This window comes from Microtus oregoni, unplaced genomic scaffold (genome assembly GCF_018167655.1).
Source record: "Microtus oregoni isolate MIOR12 unplaced genomic scaffold, Mior012 000005F_ref0000423, whole genome shotgun sequence".
Taxonomy (NCBI): domain Eukaryota; kingdom Metazoa; phylum Chordata; class Mammalia; order Rodentia; family Cricetidae; genus Microtus; species Microtus oregoni.
Window position 1 is genome coordinate 41,379,388 of NW_024543064.1, and position 20,412 is coordinate 41,399,799.

General features: G+C 51.7%; 1 protein-coding gene across 1 annotated transcript in view; it reads right to left on the reverse strand.

The window, feature by feature from the left end:
• The window catches only part of Glis1 (GLIS family zinc finger 1), a 192,883-nt gene that overhangs the window by 17,364 nt on the left and 155,107 nt on the right, over nucleotides 1-20,412 (reverse strand). The window contains exon 5 of the mRNA XM_041651146.1: nucleotides 667-828. Coding sequence (XP_041507080.1) covers nucleotides 667-828 — 162 coding nt within the window. The remainder of the gene's footprint in view (nucleotides 1-666; nucleotides 829-20,412) is intronic.

Below are 20,412 nucleotides of genomic sequence, written 5' to 3' on the forward strand. Positions count from 1 at the left end.
TCCACCTTCCTCCTGTGTCAAATGGGTCAGGGACCTTGGTAATAGGGTCAGTATAGGGACGACATTCTTGCTGATGTCCTTATCTACACAGGGGACACGTGGGGCAACTGGGACAGAGATGTGGGCCTCTGCTGCTTGGCATAAGCAAGGACAGGGAAGTAGAATAGACAGTATGGGATGGTCAGGCTGCTGTGGCAAGATGCTGGATCTTACATGTCACCAACGACAGCCCTAAAGAGCCTCTGCATTGTCCCCAAGTGAGGAGTGGGAAGAGCAGGGAGGGGCGTGCTCTAGATGCAGACATAGTTGGCCTGTCAAAGAGAGACTGTGGATGTGAGAGCACCTGCTTTCCCATAAGGCCTGGGCTGGTTCATGGGCCATGTAGGGTAATCTGTTAAATTTAGTCCGCCCATCCACATCCGCAGAGGACATATGGCCGTACCCAAGTCATTTGTGTTTGTCACACCTGGAGGATGATGGGGGAAAACTATCTTAGTAGAAAGCCAGGGAGCCTACTAACTATCCTATAACACAAAGAACACACCCTATCCACTCCCACCAGATCATCTCCTGCCCCATGTTACAGAGGCTGAGACTCCACCTAGAGATCAGGGTCTATGTGCAACCCTCTTCCACCCCAGGGCCTCCACACTCTGGCCTACCTACCGTGTCGAGGTGGGTGCGTTGGTGCTTGGCACGGTCGCTGGAGTTGCTGAAGGCCTTCTGGCAACCTGGGTGCTGGCACAGGTACGGCTTCTCGCCTGTGTGGCTCCGCAGGTGGATCTTCAGGTTCTCCAGGCGGGAGAAGGCTTTACTGCAGCCTTCGAACTGCAGGAGAGGCTGATGAGGGGTGCCCTCAGCCCTGAGGGCCCACCCGCCCGCAAACAGCACCCCAAACCTGCCTGTTCTGGCCCAAACCACCTGCTATCCCCCCTAAGCATCTGGGAGCGCTGCCCCAGCAAAGTGTCCAGGGCTAAGACTCAGAAATGGGCTACTGTGGCCAAAGATGACCTTTCTGCTTCTGACTTGGGGTATAACAACTCAGACGTGTGCCAGCTGTGTTCTCTGGGGTCAGCAATTCCAAGGCAGGCCATGTCTGGGCGTGGAACCCCTGAAGGAGTCCAGCCTGGACTAGAAGGGCTCTATCCCCGAGAGGCTTTGGGGTGTTCTGCAACCTTGATGCTGTATCTGCCCCCTCGCCAACTGTGGGACTATGGCTATCCATGAGGGACTATACACAGGCATCACCCTTGATAACCCTGTGAGACCAGCGGTCACATCTGTATACTGAAGTGTCTGAGTCATCATCTGGTCACTTAGCTGACCTGCGCTCACCATCTAGTTTGCTGTGTGCCGAGTACCGGACTTGTAGTGGACACAGCACAACTGTGAAACGGTTCCTGGCAGAGAACGTGTGGAGAAACGAGTCACCTAGTTCATCCTCCATGGCCCCAACCGTCCGTCCCTGCAACTTCTGCCAAGCCTGGAGCTCTCCTCTATATTCCCTCACGTCAAATCCTCCCTGCCTGCTCACCACAGCTGCCCAGGTGCCTTAGCATACCAAAATAACCCCTATAAGGCCCTCTCCTTACAGACCTGACGTTCTGCCCTGCGGCCTCCCTGCCCATCCTTCTCTAGCAGAAGGCAGTCTTTAGCCTTTGCTGATGCAGGGCGCTCAACAAGGAAGGTCACCTCTCCTGATTAGCCTCCTACCCCCTGCTCAGCCTTCGAGGTCCAGCTCAGAGACTGATGAGGCAGCAGTTCCAGCCTTTAGTGTGGTGTTGCTGACTGTCCTCTGCCTCTCCCCAGCATCTGCCCATGCCAGCCGGTCTTCCGGCTATGTGTACTTCAGGTAAAGCTCAACTGTGGCTGGCACCTGCTGCTCCAGTCATGGCGCTGGTGTTTAACTACAAAACCCGGAAGCATGTGACATCAATGTCCTCATATTGCCCAAAGTCACATGACAAAGCAAAGCTAAGGTATAGGCCAAATGTGATGTCAAAGCCTAGGTGGGTGTCTGTGCTTGTTGAGAAGGAAGAGACTGAGCCATTGGCTTTCTCCCCATTGCCCAGGGCTGATGTGCCAGCCATGAGCTCCTATCCCAGGTTAGGACCCAGGTGACTCCAGTCTTCTGGCACCAGGTCCCCTTGGGCTGCTAGTAGCAGGAAGCTGGGGACAAAGAGGGGGGCAGCCATGTTCCTTGAGGGCCAGGGCTTCTCTAGCCTCCCCCTCAGGGGAAGGAAGTCTCTCATGAGCCTCCGGCTATTCTTTGTCAACTTTAAAGGTACAATACCCGCTAGGAAGTTTGGGATATTTCTGGGGAGAAGTCTGTGGGCAGAGTTAAGATCCTGTGGTCCACCTGACTTATGATCTTGTCCCCAGAGGGGCAGGCCCTGAGAAGGGATCAGGGTCAGATGTGTATTCTAGGAATTAGGGGGACAGAGTCATATGGGAATTAGAAGGAACACAGTCTACAAGGAATGGGAACAGTGTCTCTCTCTCACACACAGAGAAAGAAGTCACCTTAGGCTGTTAGTGGTACGGAAGACTTAGGGAAGGGACAGAGAAGGGAGTTGCTGCAATTCCGGAAGAGGACTGCCGCCCAGGCAAGAGCAGCAGCCATAGCAGAATTTCCTGTACAGCCACAAGGACACGGACGAGTCAGAGACAACGACCCCCTGGGTGTCACAGTTCAGACTGTTGCTGGACCTAATGTAAGCTGCTGCAGCTGGGTTTCTAGTTATGGGGCCTGTTCCTTTATCAGAACAAGAACGAAATCCTGGATGGGGAACAGCAGGTGGCCAGTTGCTCCCTGTTCCCCTACAAAGGCCTCGTGCCAAGTTCATCCCTAGGAGATGAAGGAACCTGGGCAGGAGCAGGGTTTCCAATCAGCATCCTCCTTGGCCCTTTGTTCTTACTGACTGGTTTAGGGGAAAGGCTGTTGGGGGAGACCAATAACTCTTGGCTGCGTGATTTCTCTGACTTTGGGAGAGCCTGTCAGACTCTGGGGATCAGTTTACCTCTTTCCCACCAGGAATCTATGGATCTTTGTCTGGGCTTCTGAACACCTGCTTCCTCACCCCTGCCTTTGCTCAGACTGCACCCCTCCTGGGAAACCTTCCCTTCCTACACTGACAATTTAATGTATACATTTTTTAGAAGTCCAGGATCTGAGTTAACGTCTTCCAGGATGCCACAAGTGCCTCTCCCACCCCATGTATCCCATACATCAGCTGTGGAGAGATGACGCTGAGCTTACCAGGAATCTCCATCCCAAAGGCCTTCCGTAATATGTTATGAGGCCTCCAAGGACCTTTCCTTCCTCTGTCCGCTCAGCAAACACATGCCTCCGTTGTTTAAGCACCCCCTCCTAGGAGGAGCCTGCCTGACCCCACAGGCAGCACCCCTGCCTTCTTTCCCCATCTCAGTCCTGGGAGTGGCCTGTCACTTCAAGGACATCTAGAGGAAGTGGCAGGGAGGGAAGGGACGCTGCTTTATTCTTATCTGAGATAAAGACACACACAGATTCTGGCAGATCCTCGCTCCCATCAGGACCAGGATCCAGACCTGCTCAGCCCCTGTGAGCCCTGTGAGGTTTTCTATTATCTCTATTCAACAGCTGCAAAGATGAGGTCAGAGCCAGGAGGCTGAGGGGACCATTGGGTCAATGCTTCTGCCTGGCTTCAATGGGCCTGCTGCTTCCACAGCATATTGCCTTTTCCTGGTGGCCTTCTGGGTGCTTACAACTCTGCCCACCAGACGAGGAGCTGAGGCCCAATGGCAGCGAGCACAGGGACTGCAGATACAGCCCTTGCTGCAGATGGCCCTGCTCGCTCACTGAAGAAGCCCAGGCAAGTTATTCTGTGAGTCTGTTTCCTCACCTGCAAACTGGGTGAACGCTAACCTTAGAGTAATGTGAGCCCTAAATGAAACCACACGCATCAAGTTCTGATCTTGTCACTGTAGCTGTCGTTTAAGGCCTCAGAGCAGGTTAAACGACAGTCTGCCTGGGGTAGTCTCTGGCCTGTCACACCTCTAAGCGAGCTATGTGTGTGTGCATGCGTGTACACGTCCTCCCACTTCCCACAATCCTCTTTCCTCCTCTTGCTCTGCACCCCTTGCTGTCCACTACCTGGCTAACCCCTCACCATACCCTACCTTCCATCAGTAAAGGCACAAAATTCCTTAAAATCCTGCACAGAGCAAAAGATGCTCAAAGATCTGAGAAGGGGCCGAATGTGGGGGCCTTCCACTTGCTGGGCCGGGGATTACCAAAGCCTGCCTGAGGGGCTGAGCCTTGAGGCCTGGGCTTTGGCAAATGAGGTGCCAAGAAACTCATTTCAGGGAGACAGCAGGCCCACACACAGGCAGTTGGAGCTGCAGGAGCATCAGGGTTCTAGAGACAAAGGCTGAGCCAATATCGGGGAAGCAGCGAGGGAGCAGAAATGGGAGCGTAGGGCTGCCTTTACATACACGGCAGAGCATTGCTGATCCTTACAGAACACTCCTGTACCATTACTTCCATGGCCCAGCAGACAATATGATGCTGGGCTGTTCACCTGGGGTGCTCCAGCATGGCTTCTGCTGGTGTGACCACCTTCTATCTCGATGCCAAAGCTAGGAACCTCTTTCCTTCTCCTTGACCCCAGCAGCCCCTGGAGGTGCCATCTCTCCACCGATCACCACATGACTCACCTGGGAATCTACATAGCTACCTGCCTCCTCCCAGGTCACTGCCATATGAAAACTTAGCAATCGGATAATGTCTGCCCTTGACTCTTTTGTACCTTAGCATATATATGCGTGTGTGTATGTGTACATGTGTATGTATAAATTGTCCCAGCATTCTGGCTAGTATGATCTGGCCCTGGTGATGCTTGACAGTGTCATCAGCTCTCATCCCACTGAGCTCCAGAATCTTGTGCAATGTGGTACCAATCTAACCACTACACTCTGAGGGGATGATCTCGGGTGAGTTCATCTCACCTGTCCAGAGCCCAGATATCTCCTGGGCTCACGAGGAGGGCAATATTTGCAAATGAAAGCATGTATGTAGCATCCTTTGGCTCTTGGTCTTGATGCCACCAGTGGCCTTCAGACATTCTATGGACACATCTTGTTCAGGGTAAATGTAAACATGCTATTTAACTACCCAGATAAACTCCAGGTTCATCTAGCTTGAAGCAAAGGCTCTCATGCATGGGAATGGGCGATTCTGGGAAAGAATACTTAGAGAAGATGGTGTCTAATAGTCTCAAAGCATGTCAGGATGGGGGGCTAGGGTGTTTTCTCATTCACCTGAAATATCAACATTGAAATACATTCTAAGAGAGAGTAAATAAGTAAAATAAGCTCAAAATACCGGGTATCTGGCAATATATCTTAGACACCTACCACAGGCAAGTATTCTGTGTTTTACTGAATCAAGACAATGCATCCTGTCAGTGGGGTGACTTCCCAGCCCCACCCTGCAGATGAACGGAATGAGGCTCAGAAAGGTGATGTCACCATATCCTATAGCTAACTGAAGTCTGACTGACATGGCTGTACATTCCTAAGCTCTTTGCTCAGTTCCTCAGGGAGCTCACAGAGCACCAAGACCAGGCTGTTAGGCGTTCCACTGGGATTTCAAACTGGGCCCAACATGGGTTCTGAGTCGCAGCAAACTGAGGCCCAGGCTGATGGTGGGAGTTGCTCTCTGTGATGCTGCCACATAGAAAGGAAAACCCGGGCAACACAGCGGAGAGAAAAGCATCGCTGATCCACAGAGTGCAGCGCCTTGAAAGGCCCCGTTCCCACATGTGGGGCGTGTTACCAAAGAAGATTAAAATAATGGGGGAAAATACCCCGGGAACCGTGAAGCCCCAGACCATCTGGAGTTTTATAGTAACAGGCAGAGGAGAAATCAGCCTAATTGAAAAAAGTCCACTGCAATCCATTACTGCTGCGTGCAGCTCACAGTACGGAGGGCAGGAGATGAAAGACAGAGGGGAGCAGTGGCTGGAGCCAAGGAGGCAGCATCTTCCCCTCCAGGCCCAGCCCAAGGACCCTTCCAGTTCTGGCTGGGGAGGTGCTAGTCAAAGCCCAGGACCTTTCAGGCCCTGGGTGGGTTAGGCTCTCAGCAAGTTGCCTTCTGAGCTGTTCGCTCACGAATAAGGGCTGAGACCCTGCAGGAGAACCTTCTGGGTGGCGGACACAGTTGGCTCTGGTGATGATGTCTTTCCCTCTGGCCCCTGGGGAAGAAGCAAGGGCTCTGTTTCACACATAAGGTGTATGATGGCACTATGGAGAAACTCACACAGAACTTGGGCTAGTCACATCTCTGTCTTCGTTTTTCTCCTCTCTAAATGGGGCCACCACAGACAGTTCTGAGGAATAAAAACATCGCTGTGCCCAGAGCAGGACCTGGCACACAGTGGGTGCCTAATGAACGTCAAGTTTCTTCCCTGGGGCTGACACATGGCCCCAAAGGAAGGAAGGCCCAGTTTCTCATGCCCTGATGAGGAATCTGGATGCGGAGAATAAAGAAGAGGTTTGAGGGAACGGGGCGTCAGGCAGGGCAGGGGAGGAAATGCCTCCAGATTTGGCATTTGCCAGTGACTTGCTTCTAAACAAACACATTTCTGGTTTAAGGGTAAAATATATTAGGTTACAATAGCCTGGCAGGCCATTCAGAGATCAACTTCTCGTTTTTGTACAAACTTTTAAGTTACTTTACAGTGATTTAGATGGGAGAAACATGCGGTGCCAGATTCTTTTCCAGGATGTCAAACAACACCGTGCTTGGCCAGCTTTAAAGGCTAGCCATCCGGGGACTGAGGGCCACTCCTCAGCCACCCACCCTGGGGGAGACTCAGGCTGGCCTTGGGTGTACCATCCCAGGATCCCCTCGTGGCTTTCCCAGGGTTCTTCAGAGCCGTGGGCTGTGCCAGGCCTCTGGGGAAGAGACTGACATGGAAGGTTTGAGGATATGAGGCCTCTGGGGGGAGGGTCTAGTCTAACTCAGGGCACAGAGAATGACCAGGCAGCTGAGTGTAGGAGAGGGGGCTCTGCCCTGTAGCCGCTGTCACATTTTCTCTATTCCTGGGACCAGAGCAGACTCCCTCAACACCATCTCCCCAATCCCATTATGTAGGCAGAGCGATTTACTTCAGAGGTAGAGACTAAGCACCAGAGATTTTAGGATGCACGCGAGAGTCCCTGAGCTCCTTAAGGATGGAGTCTCTGTAGCTTGAGAGACACTCCCATCCCAGGCAGGCCAGTGTGGCAATCTCTTCTCACTTACCCAGCTTCCAGGGGCCTTTGAAACCACCCAGAGAAGCCGGCAAGCTGTGGCAGAGTGGGACACAGAGCAATGAAAGGGAAAGTGGGGACAAAGGAGTCATGCCTGTCCTGGGAAGGGGATTCTGAGGCTGTGGAGCCTGGACCTTTCCTTACCAGGCCCACACTGAACACAAACGCTTGTCCACAAAAGCAACAGATTTCCATTCCTAGTAGTTGAGGGAGACCTAGAGGTTTGGTGGTCAGTCAGAAAGGACCCAGATGACCTGCCTTCCAGGGGTATATGGAGAGACTTGGCCTATGGGTCAGACTCCCAGGAGGGGAGACAGAGCAGACTAGTTCTCTCTCCCATGCATCACACCAGGTCACCATAGAGACCCAAAATCACAGACACACGTACATCCTACAATTGACACTTTCCCTCTCAACCTAACAATCCGTATGTCAAAGATGGGGTTAGGACACCAGTACACAAACACAGATTCAAACTCACACATACCAAGACCTAGATATTCTCTGGTACACATGCCCTGCACATATACTCTACATGTTTCCCACCACCCATGACAAACACACAAGCCCCAGATATCACCACCTGCACACAAACATGCCAACTCTACAGAAACACTCACTGATACATGGCCTATACGCAACACAACACGTGCAGAAACTGACACACATGAGTAACGGTAGCCATGGGGTGGCCGGTACATGTGTACTAGAAGAAAGGCACGTCACCTGGAGACAAGGGCTTCTATGATGACACCTCAGCATCTAGACACCCACTAGTACAGTCAGGCTCCAAGACTTGTTCTTTTGTGCCCTGTCTTGGCCTCAGAGAGCTCTAGGAGGTCTCACAGAAGCTGCAGAGAAGAAGAAGAAGTTAGGCCCACTGGCTCCTGGCATCTCCAAGGGAACCAGATTAGGCTGGGTTTGGATCAGGCAGAGTGCCTGTGAAAACCCTAAGACAGTGGCCTTCCTCCTGGCCTCCCTAAACCATGCCCAGCTCCCAGCCTTCTCCAGCTCAGTCCACACTGCCCTGCCCTCAGCCCACACCCATACGGCCCCCTTCTCAGAAAGTCCCTGATTTGCTGTCCAGCCTTTCTGGTTCTTTCAGGTGTGGCTCGTACTGAGGCCCTTCCTAAGCCTCCTTCCTGCTTACCTGCCATGAGCTCCCATGCTGAAGTGGGCTTTTCCCTGTCCATGCACTGCACATTTCTTGGGGAATTGCTTGAGGCTCTGAGGCCTCACATCACACTTGCAACACAGAGTGAAGCCAGTGCCACAGTGACAACCTAGGTCCCAGGCCTCAACCCTGGAAACGCCCTCAAACTAGTGAAAGACGGTGACAATAGCGGCAGCATTACGCTTATGTTCAACCACAGGACATCCAGTTAGAGAGGGAATGAAAGTTAAGGAGAACCATCCTGGTGGCCAGAGCCTCAGTATGCTGAGCGCCTTTCGTCCCTGGTCCCATCAGGATCACAACAACCGGGGGGGGGGGGGGGGGGAGCAAGACTAGGTTTCTGTCTTTGAGATGGGTAAACAGAGGCACAGTGTCCACAGTGATATGCGATTACCTACCCACACAGAAGCCTTCACTAGGCCAGGTACTCTGGGAAAGTGCCTTCCCCCACTAGGCCTCACTTGGTTCTCATCTGGAGAGAGAGAGGGGGGGGGAGGGAGGGAGAGGGAGAAACTGTACCTCTACTTTAGGGCCAGGGAGTGGAGATGACTCAGCAGAAAGTAGAGGACCAGGGAGTGGAGATGACTCAGCAGAAAGTAGAGGACCAGGGAGTGGAGATGACTCAGCAGAAAGTAGAGGATCAGGGAGTGGAGATGACTCAGCAGAAAGTAGAGGACCAAGAAGTGGAGATGACTCAGCAGAAAGTAGAGGACCAGGGAGTGGAGATGACTCAGTAGAAAGTAGAGGACCAGGGAGTGGAGACGACTCAGCAGAAAGTAGAGGACCAGGGAGTGGAGATGACTCAGCAGAAAGTAGAGGACCAGGGAGTGGAGATGACTCAGCAGAAAGTAGAGGACCAGGGAGTGGAGATGACTCAGCAGAAAGTAGAGGACCAGGGAGTGGAGATGACTCAGCAGAAAGTAGAGGACTAGGGAGTGGAGACGACTCAGCAGAAAGTAGAGGACCAGGAAGTAGAGATGACTCAGCAGAAAGTAGACAGGTGCAAATTCTTGGCTTTTGCGCAACTTCAGAACCAAGTGGAAGAACTCTACAGACCAGATGAGTCATGGGGTTATTATTTCAAACAATGCTTCTGTCATAACCCCACATGCGATAAACCCACACAAGAGTGCCCAAGATGGTGCCTGGGATAGCATGGATATGTGTGAATCTCTGTAAAAGATGAAATAAAAACAAGAAGCATGACTCAGGGAATCCCTTCTCCCTTCCTTATCTAGAGCCAGATTCCAGGGCAGAGTGGGGCAGTATCTTGCTGTCCAGGGGTGGTCACCCAGGTTAGTGTGGTTCAGGAGTGAGCTCTGGGGAGAAAAAGCAAAGCCTCCTGAATTCCCATATTCCAAAGAGTGCTATAGCCAGGACAGAGAGGGGAGACAAGAGCATGGACAAGGTAGGGATTCCCCAAAGTAGGGCAGCTTTGCACTGTGCAGTCCCATCCCTGGGGCCAAGCCTTGGGGGCACTGGCAGCACTGTCTAGCCTGGATGCCCTTTTGGTGGTTTCTGGGTATCTCAAGGAGGTCTACCCCACCCAAATGCGGAAGACTTAGATTTTCTGGAGCCAGCTAAGACTTGATCAGATGGATGGGGGACAAATGGACTCTGGCCAAAAATGGGTCAGGGTAGCTTAGCAGGTGTCAGTGTTAGAGACAACTGAAGGTTCTTCAGTTTTACATAAGCCTACATGTCCCAGAACAAAGAGAATGCTAGGGAATTCTGGGTACTGCTCGGTGGGCTCCCTGGCACAGAGGCCTGAGCTGTGGTAGCCTTAAAAGCTAGATATACTTTCCTCACATTCATGAACTTCAGATTGAGTTCTGATATAAGGAACATGGACGACACCCAGTGTCCCCTATGGGAAACACAGACAAGGAAGGCCATAGCTGGCATCAATGGCACACCTCATCAGCTTCAGCAGTCTTAACTAGGCCCTGCTTGGCTGCTTTTCAGACTCCCCTAGTTAGAGGGGCCACAGTACCCCTTTTCTTAGATGAGGCTTCCAGGCATGCCCAACACCAGGGTTCTTACAATGTACTGGATCAAAAGCAAAGTGTTACAGGGACTAAGGAAACACTGGCCCACAAAAGAGACTAGAGAAAGAACAAATGGCCACTAAGTCATCAGAAAACAATCTTAGCAGTCACAGACACCACAATGAGCATCCAAGTCAAGGCACCAATGTAATGGTTTAAGTAAAATGCTGCAGGTCCCTGAGGGGCAGCAAAGGGCAGTGGGTGCTGAGGCCACAGCAGGCCACGAAGACAGCCTGGTCCTAGGCAGGTAGCTCCATGGTGGGTGAGAAACCGAGACAGATAGGCACACCATGAAGAGTGAGTTGGATATTTATTTAGTGGGTTATGGAAGGGGGGAAGGGGGAAAAGGAGAGAGAGAGAAATAGGGGGAGGGGACAAGTAGGGAGAAGGAATAGAGGGGGAGGGAAGGAAGGGAGATGGGGGAGAGAGAGATGGAAAGGGAGGGACTCAGGCGGGAAGCTGAAGATCAGCTTGCCTCGGCAGAACTGGGGAAGGAGTGGGCATGGCTTGTCTCTTAAAGGGACAGGACAGACCGTTAAAACTGGTGTCTCCTAAAACTGCAGCTCTCCAGCAGTACAGCCCAGCCTGGACTGGGCTCCGCAAAGGCCCAGGCTTTCAGCTTCCCCAGGGGTGCCAGAGAGAAACACACTGCTGTCACCACACTGAAGAACCAGTTATAAAAACCAAAGAGCCATGTCCATGTGATAAGCAAGTCCCTGAGGTGAAGTGTTCACTGTACTATGCTCCTCTGAGCTCTGGGGACATGAGGCACTTTCTGGGAAAGCCAGCTGCCCAGATGTCTGGCTCAGCAGAGCCTCACCACCCCAACTCAGGGGATGGCTGGAACTCATTAGCATTATGTCAGGAATAATGTGAAATTAAAACATTTAGCTTTGGCTTCGAACATAGAGAAAGACAAAAAGAGAAGGATGCCATCACACGAGCTGCTCAGCTGTGACGTGGGCACCAGTAATTCACAGAAAAGAAATCGTTGCTTGGCACTTGGACCCAGGCAGGACCCTGAGACTGTCAACAGGGCTAAGACTAGAAAGTGGCATCTGCAGTGTGGTCCAGGAGGAAGCAGGTTGAGTACAGTCCAGATTCCAAACCAGGGGAGACCTCCTATCCTCCATATGCCCTGCCCAACTCTCCTGCTGGCTTCTCTGTGGCTAATCTGGATCCTGGCAAATTCTGTTCATCACGCTTCATGTCAATCATCTGCCCCATGGCCAGGCATTCTCAGACTGCCAGCCTGCTGTTGTCATGGCTCAAAACCCATCCTGAGCTTAGAATAAAAGCACAACCTGCCATCCCCCGGATTTGCTAGCTCACTCCTTGGCATACAGGGATTGCATAACTTGGCTTTTACAACAATGTTCCCTCGTCCTAGAGTCCCTGTAAGTGTTAGGGCTCAGCACCAATGAGGGTATCACAGCAGGGACCTTTAGGGAGAGTCCTGAGCCTCCTAAGGGCTGCCCAGGGAACCTATCAAACCTAGCTGGGCCTCCAAAGGCCCTTGCGTGATAGGTAGAGACACTTATCAAGCTTCCTCTGACCCCCTACATCTGGCAGTGTGTGTATCCCTGCAGTACCAGGCAGGATCCTCCTGCTCCCGCATTTATCTTGGTGGGCAGAGTATCTTGCAGTTACCTGAGTCTGGATTCGAATTCTAGTGGCCCGTAAGGCTCTGATTGGTACAAACCATCTAACTCCAGGCTTTAGCATGCCTGCTCCATCACGAGAGTGGTAAGGATGAGACGCCTCAGTGGGCTACAAAGAGACAGCGCCAGACACTGCTGAAGTACTGCCACCCATAGTCCTTAACACAGACCTAGAAACTAAGGATTCAAGGCTGTGGGGGACAGGGATTTGGAGGGAGGTGGGTACCCGGATATATGAGAAAGGAGTCCAGGCAGCTCCTAAGCCTATCTGGCTGGTGACATACTAGAACCTACTGGAATTCACTCACCATTCATTCATTCATTCATTCATCATGTCCCCCACACTCAGCTAACTGTGCATGGTTAGATGTCCAAAATACACTGAAAAAGAAAAAGAATAGGATGGCTCCCTTTAGTAAGGTGTATTTATCATGTGATAGGTTAAGACTTGGAAAAACGTCCAAAATAACAGCGGTCAGTTCTGAGTGGTGCCAGCAGGGGTAACGCTCTTTGCTACACTCTGCTATCTTCATATTTATTCTTACTCTATTATTTTATACAAGTGGAGTGTTATAAAAAGTTAGTGGGCACTGAAATCCTTTAAGGTTGCAATTCTAGACTTCTCTTGGCTCAGCATATAACTTCGGGCTACAGAATGTACCTACCCTCCATGAGTTAGTAGACAATCTGACTCAGGTCTGAAAGGGACATTTACTCCTGTCCTATGTAACAGCATCTTTCATTCATGTTTGTGATGACTTCCAGAGAGGCTCTGAGGGATAGGGAAGTGATGGGTGATGATCAACTTTGCAGATGGCTTGGAATAAAGCCCACAGTGCTGACCGCTGCATGCCTGTATTGGAGACCTTTCCATTACTCCCTGGATGAAGGTCATGCAAGCCTGCTTACAAGGGTGAGCTCCTGGTTCATACGTGGTAGCCAGGGATGACTGAGGCAGCAGGGAAATAGAGTGGCAGGTTTAATTAAGTGGAAGGAACAGACGGAGAGGGCTATGGCTACACTGCACCCCCAAGAATAACACTAACTTGCATAGCCCTGGGGAGGGGCAGTGCACCTTCAACACCACTGCCACAGCCTCAAACACTGGAGCACATTCCTGAGTCACCTGCGTGGGGCCTGAGCTATGGATCAGGAGATAAGTTCAAGTCCCTTGCTTGCTGGCTCAGGACTTAGGCATGTCACCTGGTCCCTGTCCTGGAGCAGATGGGACCCTCTTTCCAGTAGACTTACTGTAAGGACAAAGACATGCTTGGGGTGGTAGGGTCAGTGAAGTGTTGGTCTACCACACAGAGCCAGTACCCCTGTGCTCCTTCTCCTACCGTCATCCACATAGAATGCATATCACCCAGCAATCTCCAGCTCATAGCCTCCTCTTCCAGAAGCCTCCCTCAGTTTCCCTAGGGGCCCCAGCCATGTTCTTCCCTCCATCACAGCCTCATGCTCAGCACAGTAACTTCCAGACTCTGTGCCTGTTCCTACTGCTGCAGGGAGGAGTCAGACACAAGGCAGTCCTGGTCTTGACCTGGTAACCGACTGGCTGTACAGCAGAAGCTCCAGGAGGGTCCTGATGATAGCAGCAAACTGCTCCATGAATGGCAGCCTTCTTGTCCCATCCCACTGCTGGATAAGGAGAAAGGCTCTTTGCTTTTAAAATCATGGAGCATCTGAGGCAGAGGGACGCTACAGATATGGGCTCAAAACTAAGCATCAGACTGGTGGTGGCCCAACAGAGGAGGCCACACCTCCAGTCTTCCAGCCCTGTGCTCTCTGACTGCTGGCCTCGGGCTACCACTCTTCCAGCAACAGCTTCCACTAGACAAGGGTGACAGGTAGCAGAGGCAGCAGTGGATGCTTCCAGGGCTGTCCTTCCCATCACGTTCACAGTGCTAGATGGCACCCTGGCCTTGAACTCCACTGCTCTACAGCAGGGGCTCTTGTGGAGGGACAGCAGTAGCTAGCCATGTCTGTGAGACACCTGCTCCTATCACACACCCAACACTTCGACAGCAGCAGAGCTCTCAGCAGACCCACAGAACTCTGAGGGCCAGTTGGACACGCCTGCTACCTGACACAGTAGCTTCCCTGTTGAGGAAAGCACCGCATCATGGAACACCAACTTGGTGACTCTGGGGTGTAGGCTGGGGCTTAGTGTTTTGTGTGCCTCTCTGCTTGAAACAGTTGTCAGGATCACCAGGACAGGTGCCAGCCATTTCTCATTAGAAACGGGGCTCCTCAGCTCCCGAAAGAGCTCACGTCACTGAGGGGAGGGTCTCCTGTGAGGGACAGACGGAGGACTGTGCTTTCCGTCCACACTGACTGTGGGCCCCGTATAAAACCATCACGAGCTATTCATTCATTAGACCTCAAGCTTCTGCCATTCTGCCATTCTCTCTGGTGCTGTGCCACAGCCCTGGGCCTGGCCTTGCAGCAGCTCAGAGGCTACTGAGCTGGCCCCGGCCCCGGCCCCGGCCCCTGCCCTGTGTAGCTGAGCCGAGAGGAAGGTCAAGCCTGAGGCCAGATGTGCTGGGTGTGTTTCCCTGTGGTCATCCAGAGGTTTCAGTAAAGCTCTTCAATCGCTCCTCGGCAGAGAAGGAACACACACGACCATAAAACCCACCATGTAAAGCATATAATTCAGTGGCTGTCAGCATATTCACGCCTGGGCAACCATCACCACAGTGGTTTGAGGAACATTTTCATCCAAAGAAACACTGCCACTTGGCAGTCACTCACTCCTCACGTCTCCCTCTCCTGAGTCCCCAGGAACTGCAGACTTTCTACTCCTATAGATTGTCTTTTTGTTTTGTTTTGTTTTTTTACACTTATGTAGGTTGTCGTATACCACGTGGGTTTTATGCCTGGCTTCTCTGGCTTAGCACCGTGTTTCTAAGATTCCTCTGTGCTGTACTGCAGGGTACACAGTACCTCAGTCACTTTTAGGGCTTAGTAATGTTCTGTTGGGGCCAGTAAAGATGGGTCAGTGGGTAAAGTCAATGGTCATACAAGCCTTGCAACTTGAGTTCAATTCCAGGAACCCACGTTTAAGTGGAAGGAGAAGACCAACTACCAAAAGTTGTCCTCTGACAGCCCTACATGTGCTGTGGCAAGCACGCCCTGCCACAACATCACACACAAATATTATAAATAAATAAAATATAGATAGTAAGAATTTAGTCATGTTCTGCTCTGTGGAGGTGACAGACCTGTCTGTCTGTCCACTGGCGGACACTTAGGCTGTTCTCTACATTTTGGGCTCTGATTAGAGAGGCCATGAATCTTCACGTGTGGGCTTGGGTGTGATCCTCTCTTTGGTATGTACTTCGGAGTGGAGTGACAAGCCCACAGAGATGGCAGCCTGACGTCAGCTTGATCGGCAGACTGTTTCCTAAAGCCAGGGCGCTATCAATGTGTGAGGCTTCCAGGGTCTCCACACCCCACAACTCTGCCATGGAACCAAGCAGCGCCACAAGGCTTCTCGTCTGCCATTTCCATTTTCCTGGTTAGCGTCAGGCATCGTGTTCTGGGCACCTGACCATCTGTATAACGGCCCAGAGACACATCCGTTCAAGCCTTTGCCGGTGCGAAAACCCAGCTGTTCGTCTTTTATTTCACTGAGCTGTGAGATTGTTAACATAACCCAGGTATGATCCCTTCCCACCTCTATGACTGCAAAGGTGGCTGCTTTTGCGCTGAACGGGAGCACACATGCAATTCTCACCGCATGTGGGGCTGTATTGAAGCCAGGAGAGCCAGGAACGTTCCACCCCCCCCCCCCCCCAGGTCCATGCTGTCATCCCTACACTGCAGACAAGCAGACAGCCACAGAGCTGTAACCTGCTCTGTGCATCCATCTAGGAAGTGGCAGAGTGGAGCTTGGGGCAGGAAGGACAATCATAGCCCAGCCTGCCAAAACCCTGGCAGGGAAGGGGAACCCTATGGGGCTGGCCTCAAGCGGCAGGAGACCCTGTAAAGAGGTGTGGCTCTCCCAACAGGTGTTAGGGCCACTAGACTGAGCTCAACTCTGAGGTTTCCTCTCTCCCCTGCCAACCCAGAGGGATCTGGATTTGATTTCATCTGGGAAGGAGTTCGTTTCCTTACAGGCATGCATACTCCAATGGGTGGGAAAGGAATATTCTCCCACAGGGAGCACAGGCTGTGGTTCAGGATCCACCACTACAAATCATAGATGATGACATCAGAGGGGGTTTAGCCGTGAGCATCCTGGGAGTGGCTTTGCAGCAGTCAAGGGAACTCTGACTCCAGACTGGGCATGGAGGAACAGACTCTGGGGGACAGGTTCAAACTGTCCTCAGCCCTTCTCCATTGTGGGCCCACTAACACTGGAGATCTAACGTTTTATGCAAGAAGATAGTTACTGAATGTTCTTGTTATAAAGTACAAATAGCAGGCCAGTCCACCAGTTAGCTGAATAAATTTTTTATCACAGCTCACATAAGGGACTATAATACTGCTGTGAAAAACGATGCACATGGGAGATTTTAGGTTCACAACACCGCACTTAACCGTGCTGATCGTTCATAGTCTTCTCTGCAACCCCACTGGAAACTCGAGAAACAGGGAGTTAAAGAACCTCATCCAAGATGAGGGCAAACTGGGACTTAAGCTCTTCTTAGTGGCACATCCTGCCAGCAGCCTGTCAAGTTACCCTTTGCTGAGTATTTCCTCAGTCCAGATGCTGCGCTCAGCGCTCCCTCTGGTATGGCAGGAAAGGGCCAAATGACAGCCTCCATCACGTGGCTGGGAGGCCTCTGCTCTTCCCCACTCTCTGAAATTCTTCATGATTGTGTTACTTATACAAAGAAATGGAATCATTTGCTTCTTGCAGTTACTGAGCCCCCCAGGAAAGTAAGGAGCCATCCTCTTGGGACCTACGGTGCCCCATCCATACCATACAACCTACGCCCAGACCTATGCCTCTTGCTGAAGATGCAGGCTGTGTGTGTGGGGGGGGGGGGGGGCGGTCCCTCACCCTCTATTGGACCCACTGGACCTTCAGTCCATGGAAGGGATGTTCCCTCCAGCCTCAGGCTCAATGGGGTGACTGTCTCTGAACTGACCCTCCCTGGGCTACTGGGAAGATTCCAGGTCAGTCATTACTGAAGGTATCCCAGAGCCAAGGGGCCCCACGAGACATGAACAGAACCTGATGAGGGCTCAGAGAGCACTTCTGGCAGTGCCCTCCACCCTGTCAGGGCCTCCTTGAGCTCCACAGACCAGTTCTCTTCTGTTCTTCCCATGTTAAGCCTGACTTTCTGGATGTCCACAATCCCCTCAGACCTTTGCGGTGACCACACCTAAACCTGACATCAGAGCTCTCTCCATTCTCTGAGCCTGTCCGTGTCCCCAAGAACTATCCTTGCATGCCAGCTGCAGCACCCATGTGGCTCTCGGTTTGAGAATGGTGTGGAACATGAGAATCCAGCTAAACCAGCCACGAATGTGGCTTCTCTTGCAGGAACTGGAGCCCTTCACCAGTCCCTCCCACCCACCCAAAACACACACATGCACGCGTGTCCTCCCACCACCACACAAACAATGCACAGGGAGCAACTAAGAGATCAGCTTCCTACATGCAACAGATCTACAATGAATGCCTAACACACACAGTATCTTCCCACACCCAACATACACACTATAAGCACCCAACATGCACATACCAACTCTACCACCGGCATACACACAAGGAACGCACACCAACTTTTTATACCCCAAAGATGCACAAATTACACCCAGTACACACCAATTCCTTACCCCCTATATACATGCATGCACACATATCTAATAATCCCTTATATAATCAATACACATATATGTCTCAAACACAGAGAACACATCCAGCCAAACACACCCACCCTTTAGACCTAACACACATGTACCATATTGCTCAAGGCAAAGTTAATCATCCTACCACCCTGACACTGCACCCCAAGTTAACCCTCCTTGTTTTCCCCACTCACTACACATGCAACACTGAAAACATCCTCTCCAGCTTCCTCCAACACACACATGCCCAATTACACATGCATATCTAGTAGGTACATGTGCTCCCTAAACATAAGCACAGGCCCTAACCAGACCAACTTCTCGAAACTTACACTAAGCACACACAGTACATCCTGTAGTATGTGTGCTATGGGGCACGTACTGGGTGCAGAATGTGGATGGGATGTGGATACCTTGGATGGAGATGCGTAATGGCGCTTGTGAACACACAGTATTTCTATTTCCACCCCAATACACACATACCTAACTATATAAGCCCCCCTCCATACCAAAACCCACACTTACATTCCCACAATCCGACCACACAACTTAAACATATATTCTGCAAGCAAACCAGCCCAACACACTTCAAATGCCTCACACTCATTCAGCCCATGGAGACCTACAGTCATGCAGACACTCAATTAGCAGACATGCAATCATGTGGACAAACAACATGATAATAAGCTGAAAGTTTAACATGCATACAGACACACGCTCCCACACGCACACTGTCACTGAGCACAAAGCCCCAAACCCTGCACTCTCCCCTGCAGCGTTCCCATGCCTCACGTATGCCCAGGTGTATGCTGCTATGGATGGACAGTGTGCCACAGTGGGTAGAACCACGCAGTTCCCTTCAAATCCTTGAGCAGCGCCCCTCCTCCATCCCTGCTGCTTCTGTGCCTGGACCAGCTCTGCACAGCAAGGCCCAGGTGGCAGGGGGAGGGGCAGTCCTCGCCAGCCTCCCCTCGAATTCCTGCCTGCTCCGGGGGTTTACTCTTCCCTTGTTCATTAATGATTAAAATACTTTATGCCTACCACAAAGATTGTTGTCTTTGTCTTTCTCTCTTTATAAAAACCAGCAGATGCATTTGGGACCCTCCGGATCTCCTCGGGGTGATTTACATGGCCACAGCCAGCTCTCGGGGAAGCAAAGCAAACATTCCCATGGCCTCAGAGCCTCCCACCCCCATCCTTCTCGGCGAGGCCCCTCTACCCAGGCACAGTCACATAGGAGGCAGCCTCTTGTGAGGCTTTTCTATTTTTGTCATCAGCCTTGGATGGGAGCTGGGCAGGGAGAAGCTACCCAGCACAGATGTCTTTTACACGCCTCCTTTAAATACAGAACCACCTGGGCCTCTGGAGGTCTATGCAGCAACCAATCCCTAGCTAAGTGTGGGACTGCCAGCATTCTTGGTCTCTCTTCAAACCGAAACCCTGTCCCACAGCTCGGGATGCCCCTGCGGAAGAGCAGGGAAGTTCCACTGTGCACCTGGGCAGAAACAGGTGTGCTCAGACAGTTCCGTCTGGGCGTAGGTCACTTCCCTCAGATTTCCCACAAGACGGGAGTCCATCCCAGGTTCCCTGGAACCCATCCAGCTTCAGTGTGCACAGCTCTCGGATGCTGTGCCCTGTCTGAGGCGGCCTTACCTAACTGTTCATCCAGTCAGACAGCCATGCACCCACACACATTAACTATATTCTTTAAGTGTCTTAAGGTACAAGGTACATGGCTCTCCTCTAGCTGAAGGAGACAGCGTGGGAAACAGCATACATATGGCTTCTGCCCTCTGCGGGTCATACACGAGTGAGGCCACACAGACACCAAGGCGGCAAGCAGACAAGGTCAGGCGGGGTAACAGTCACATGATCAGTCACTTGGCCTCAAGACTGACTAAGTAAGGTGACCTTTGCCTGGGAGAAGGCTAAGGAAGGTCTCTATGGAGAAGAGGCCACCCATGCTGATCTCTAGAGTTCTAGAACTCTGAGGAAGAACCGGGATTAGATGCAAATCTGTCTCTACAGGGCTAATTAGGTAATCTGCTAGTACCAATGCAAATCCTGGTTTGAGTCTGTGGGTATCAGGGACACTAGAAGAGTGTGGGTAGGGATGGCTTGGGTCATATTAGGGAGGCAGCAACACAAGCCCACCAGCTTGCTGCTAACATGCCCTCTGGATCTGCAGATGCCACCTCTGAAAGGCAACACACTGCCTTCCAGGATGCCACCAGGGCTTCAAAGACATGGAGGAAATGATCTCTAGGTACAGCACAGAGAAACCCACACAAGCAGGGAGGGGCATGGGTATCTGAAATATGGCCTAGCTACTCTCCGGATGTCTAGAGCCATCTCTGGACAGACTTGGGTGACCTTACCTGCCTTTCTAGGCTCAGGGATCCTGAGACTGGAATGTTCCAAAAGATTTACA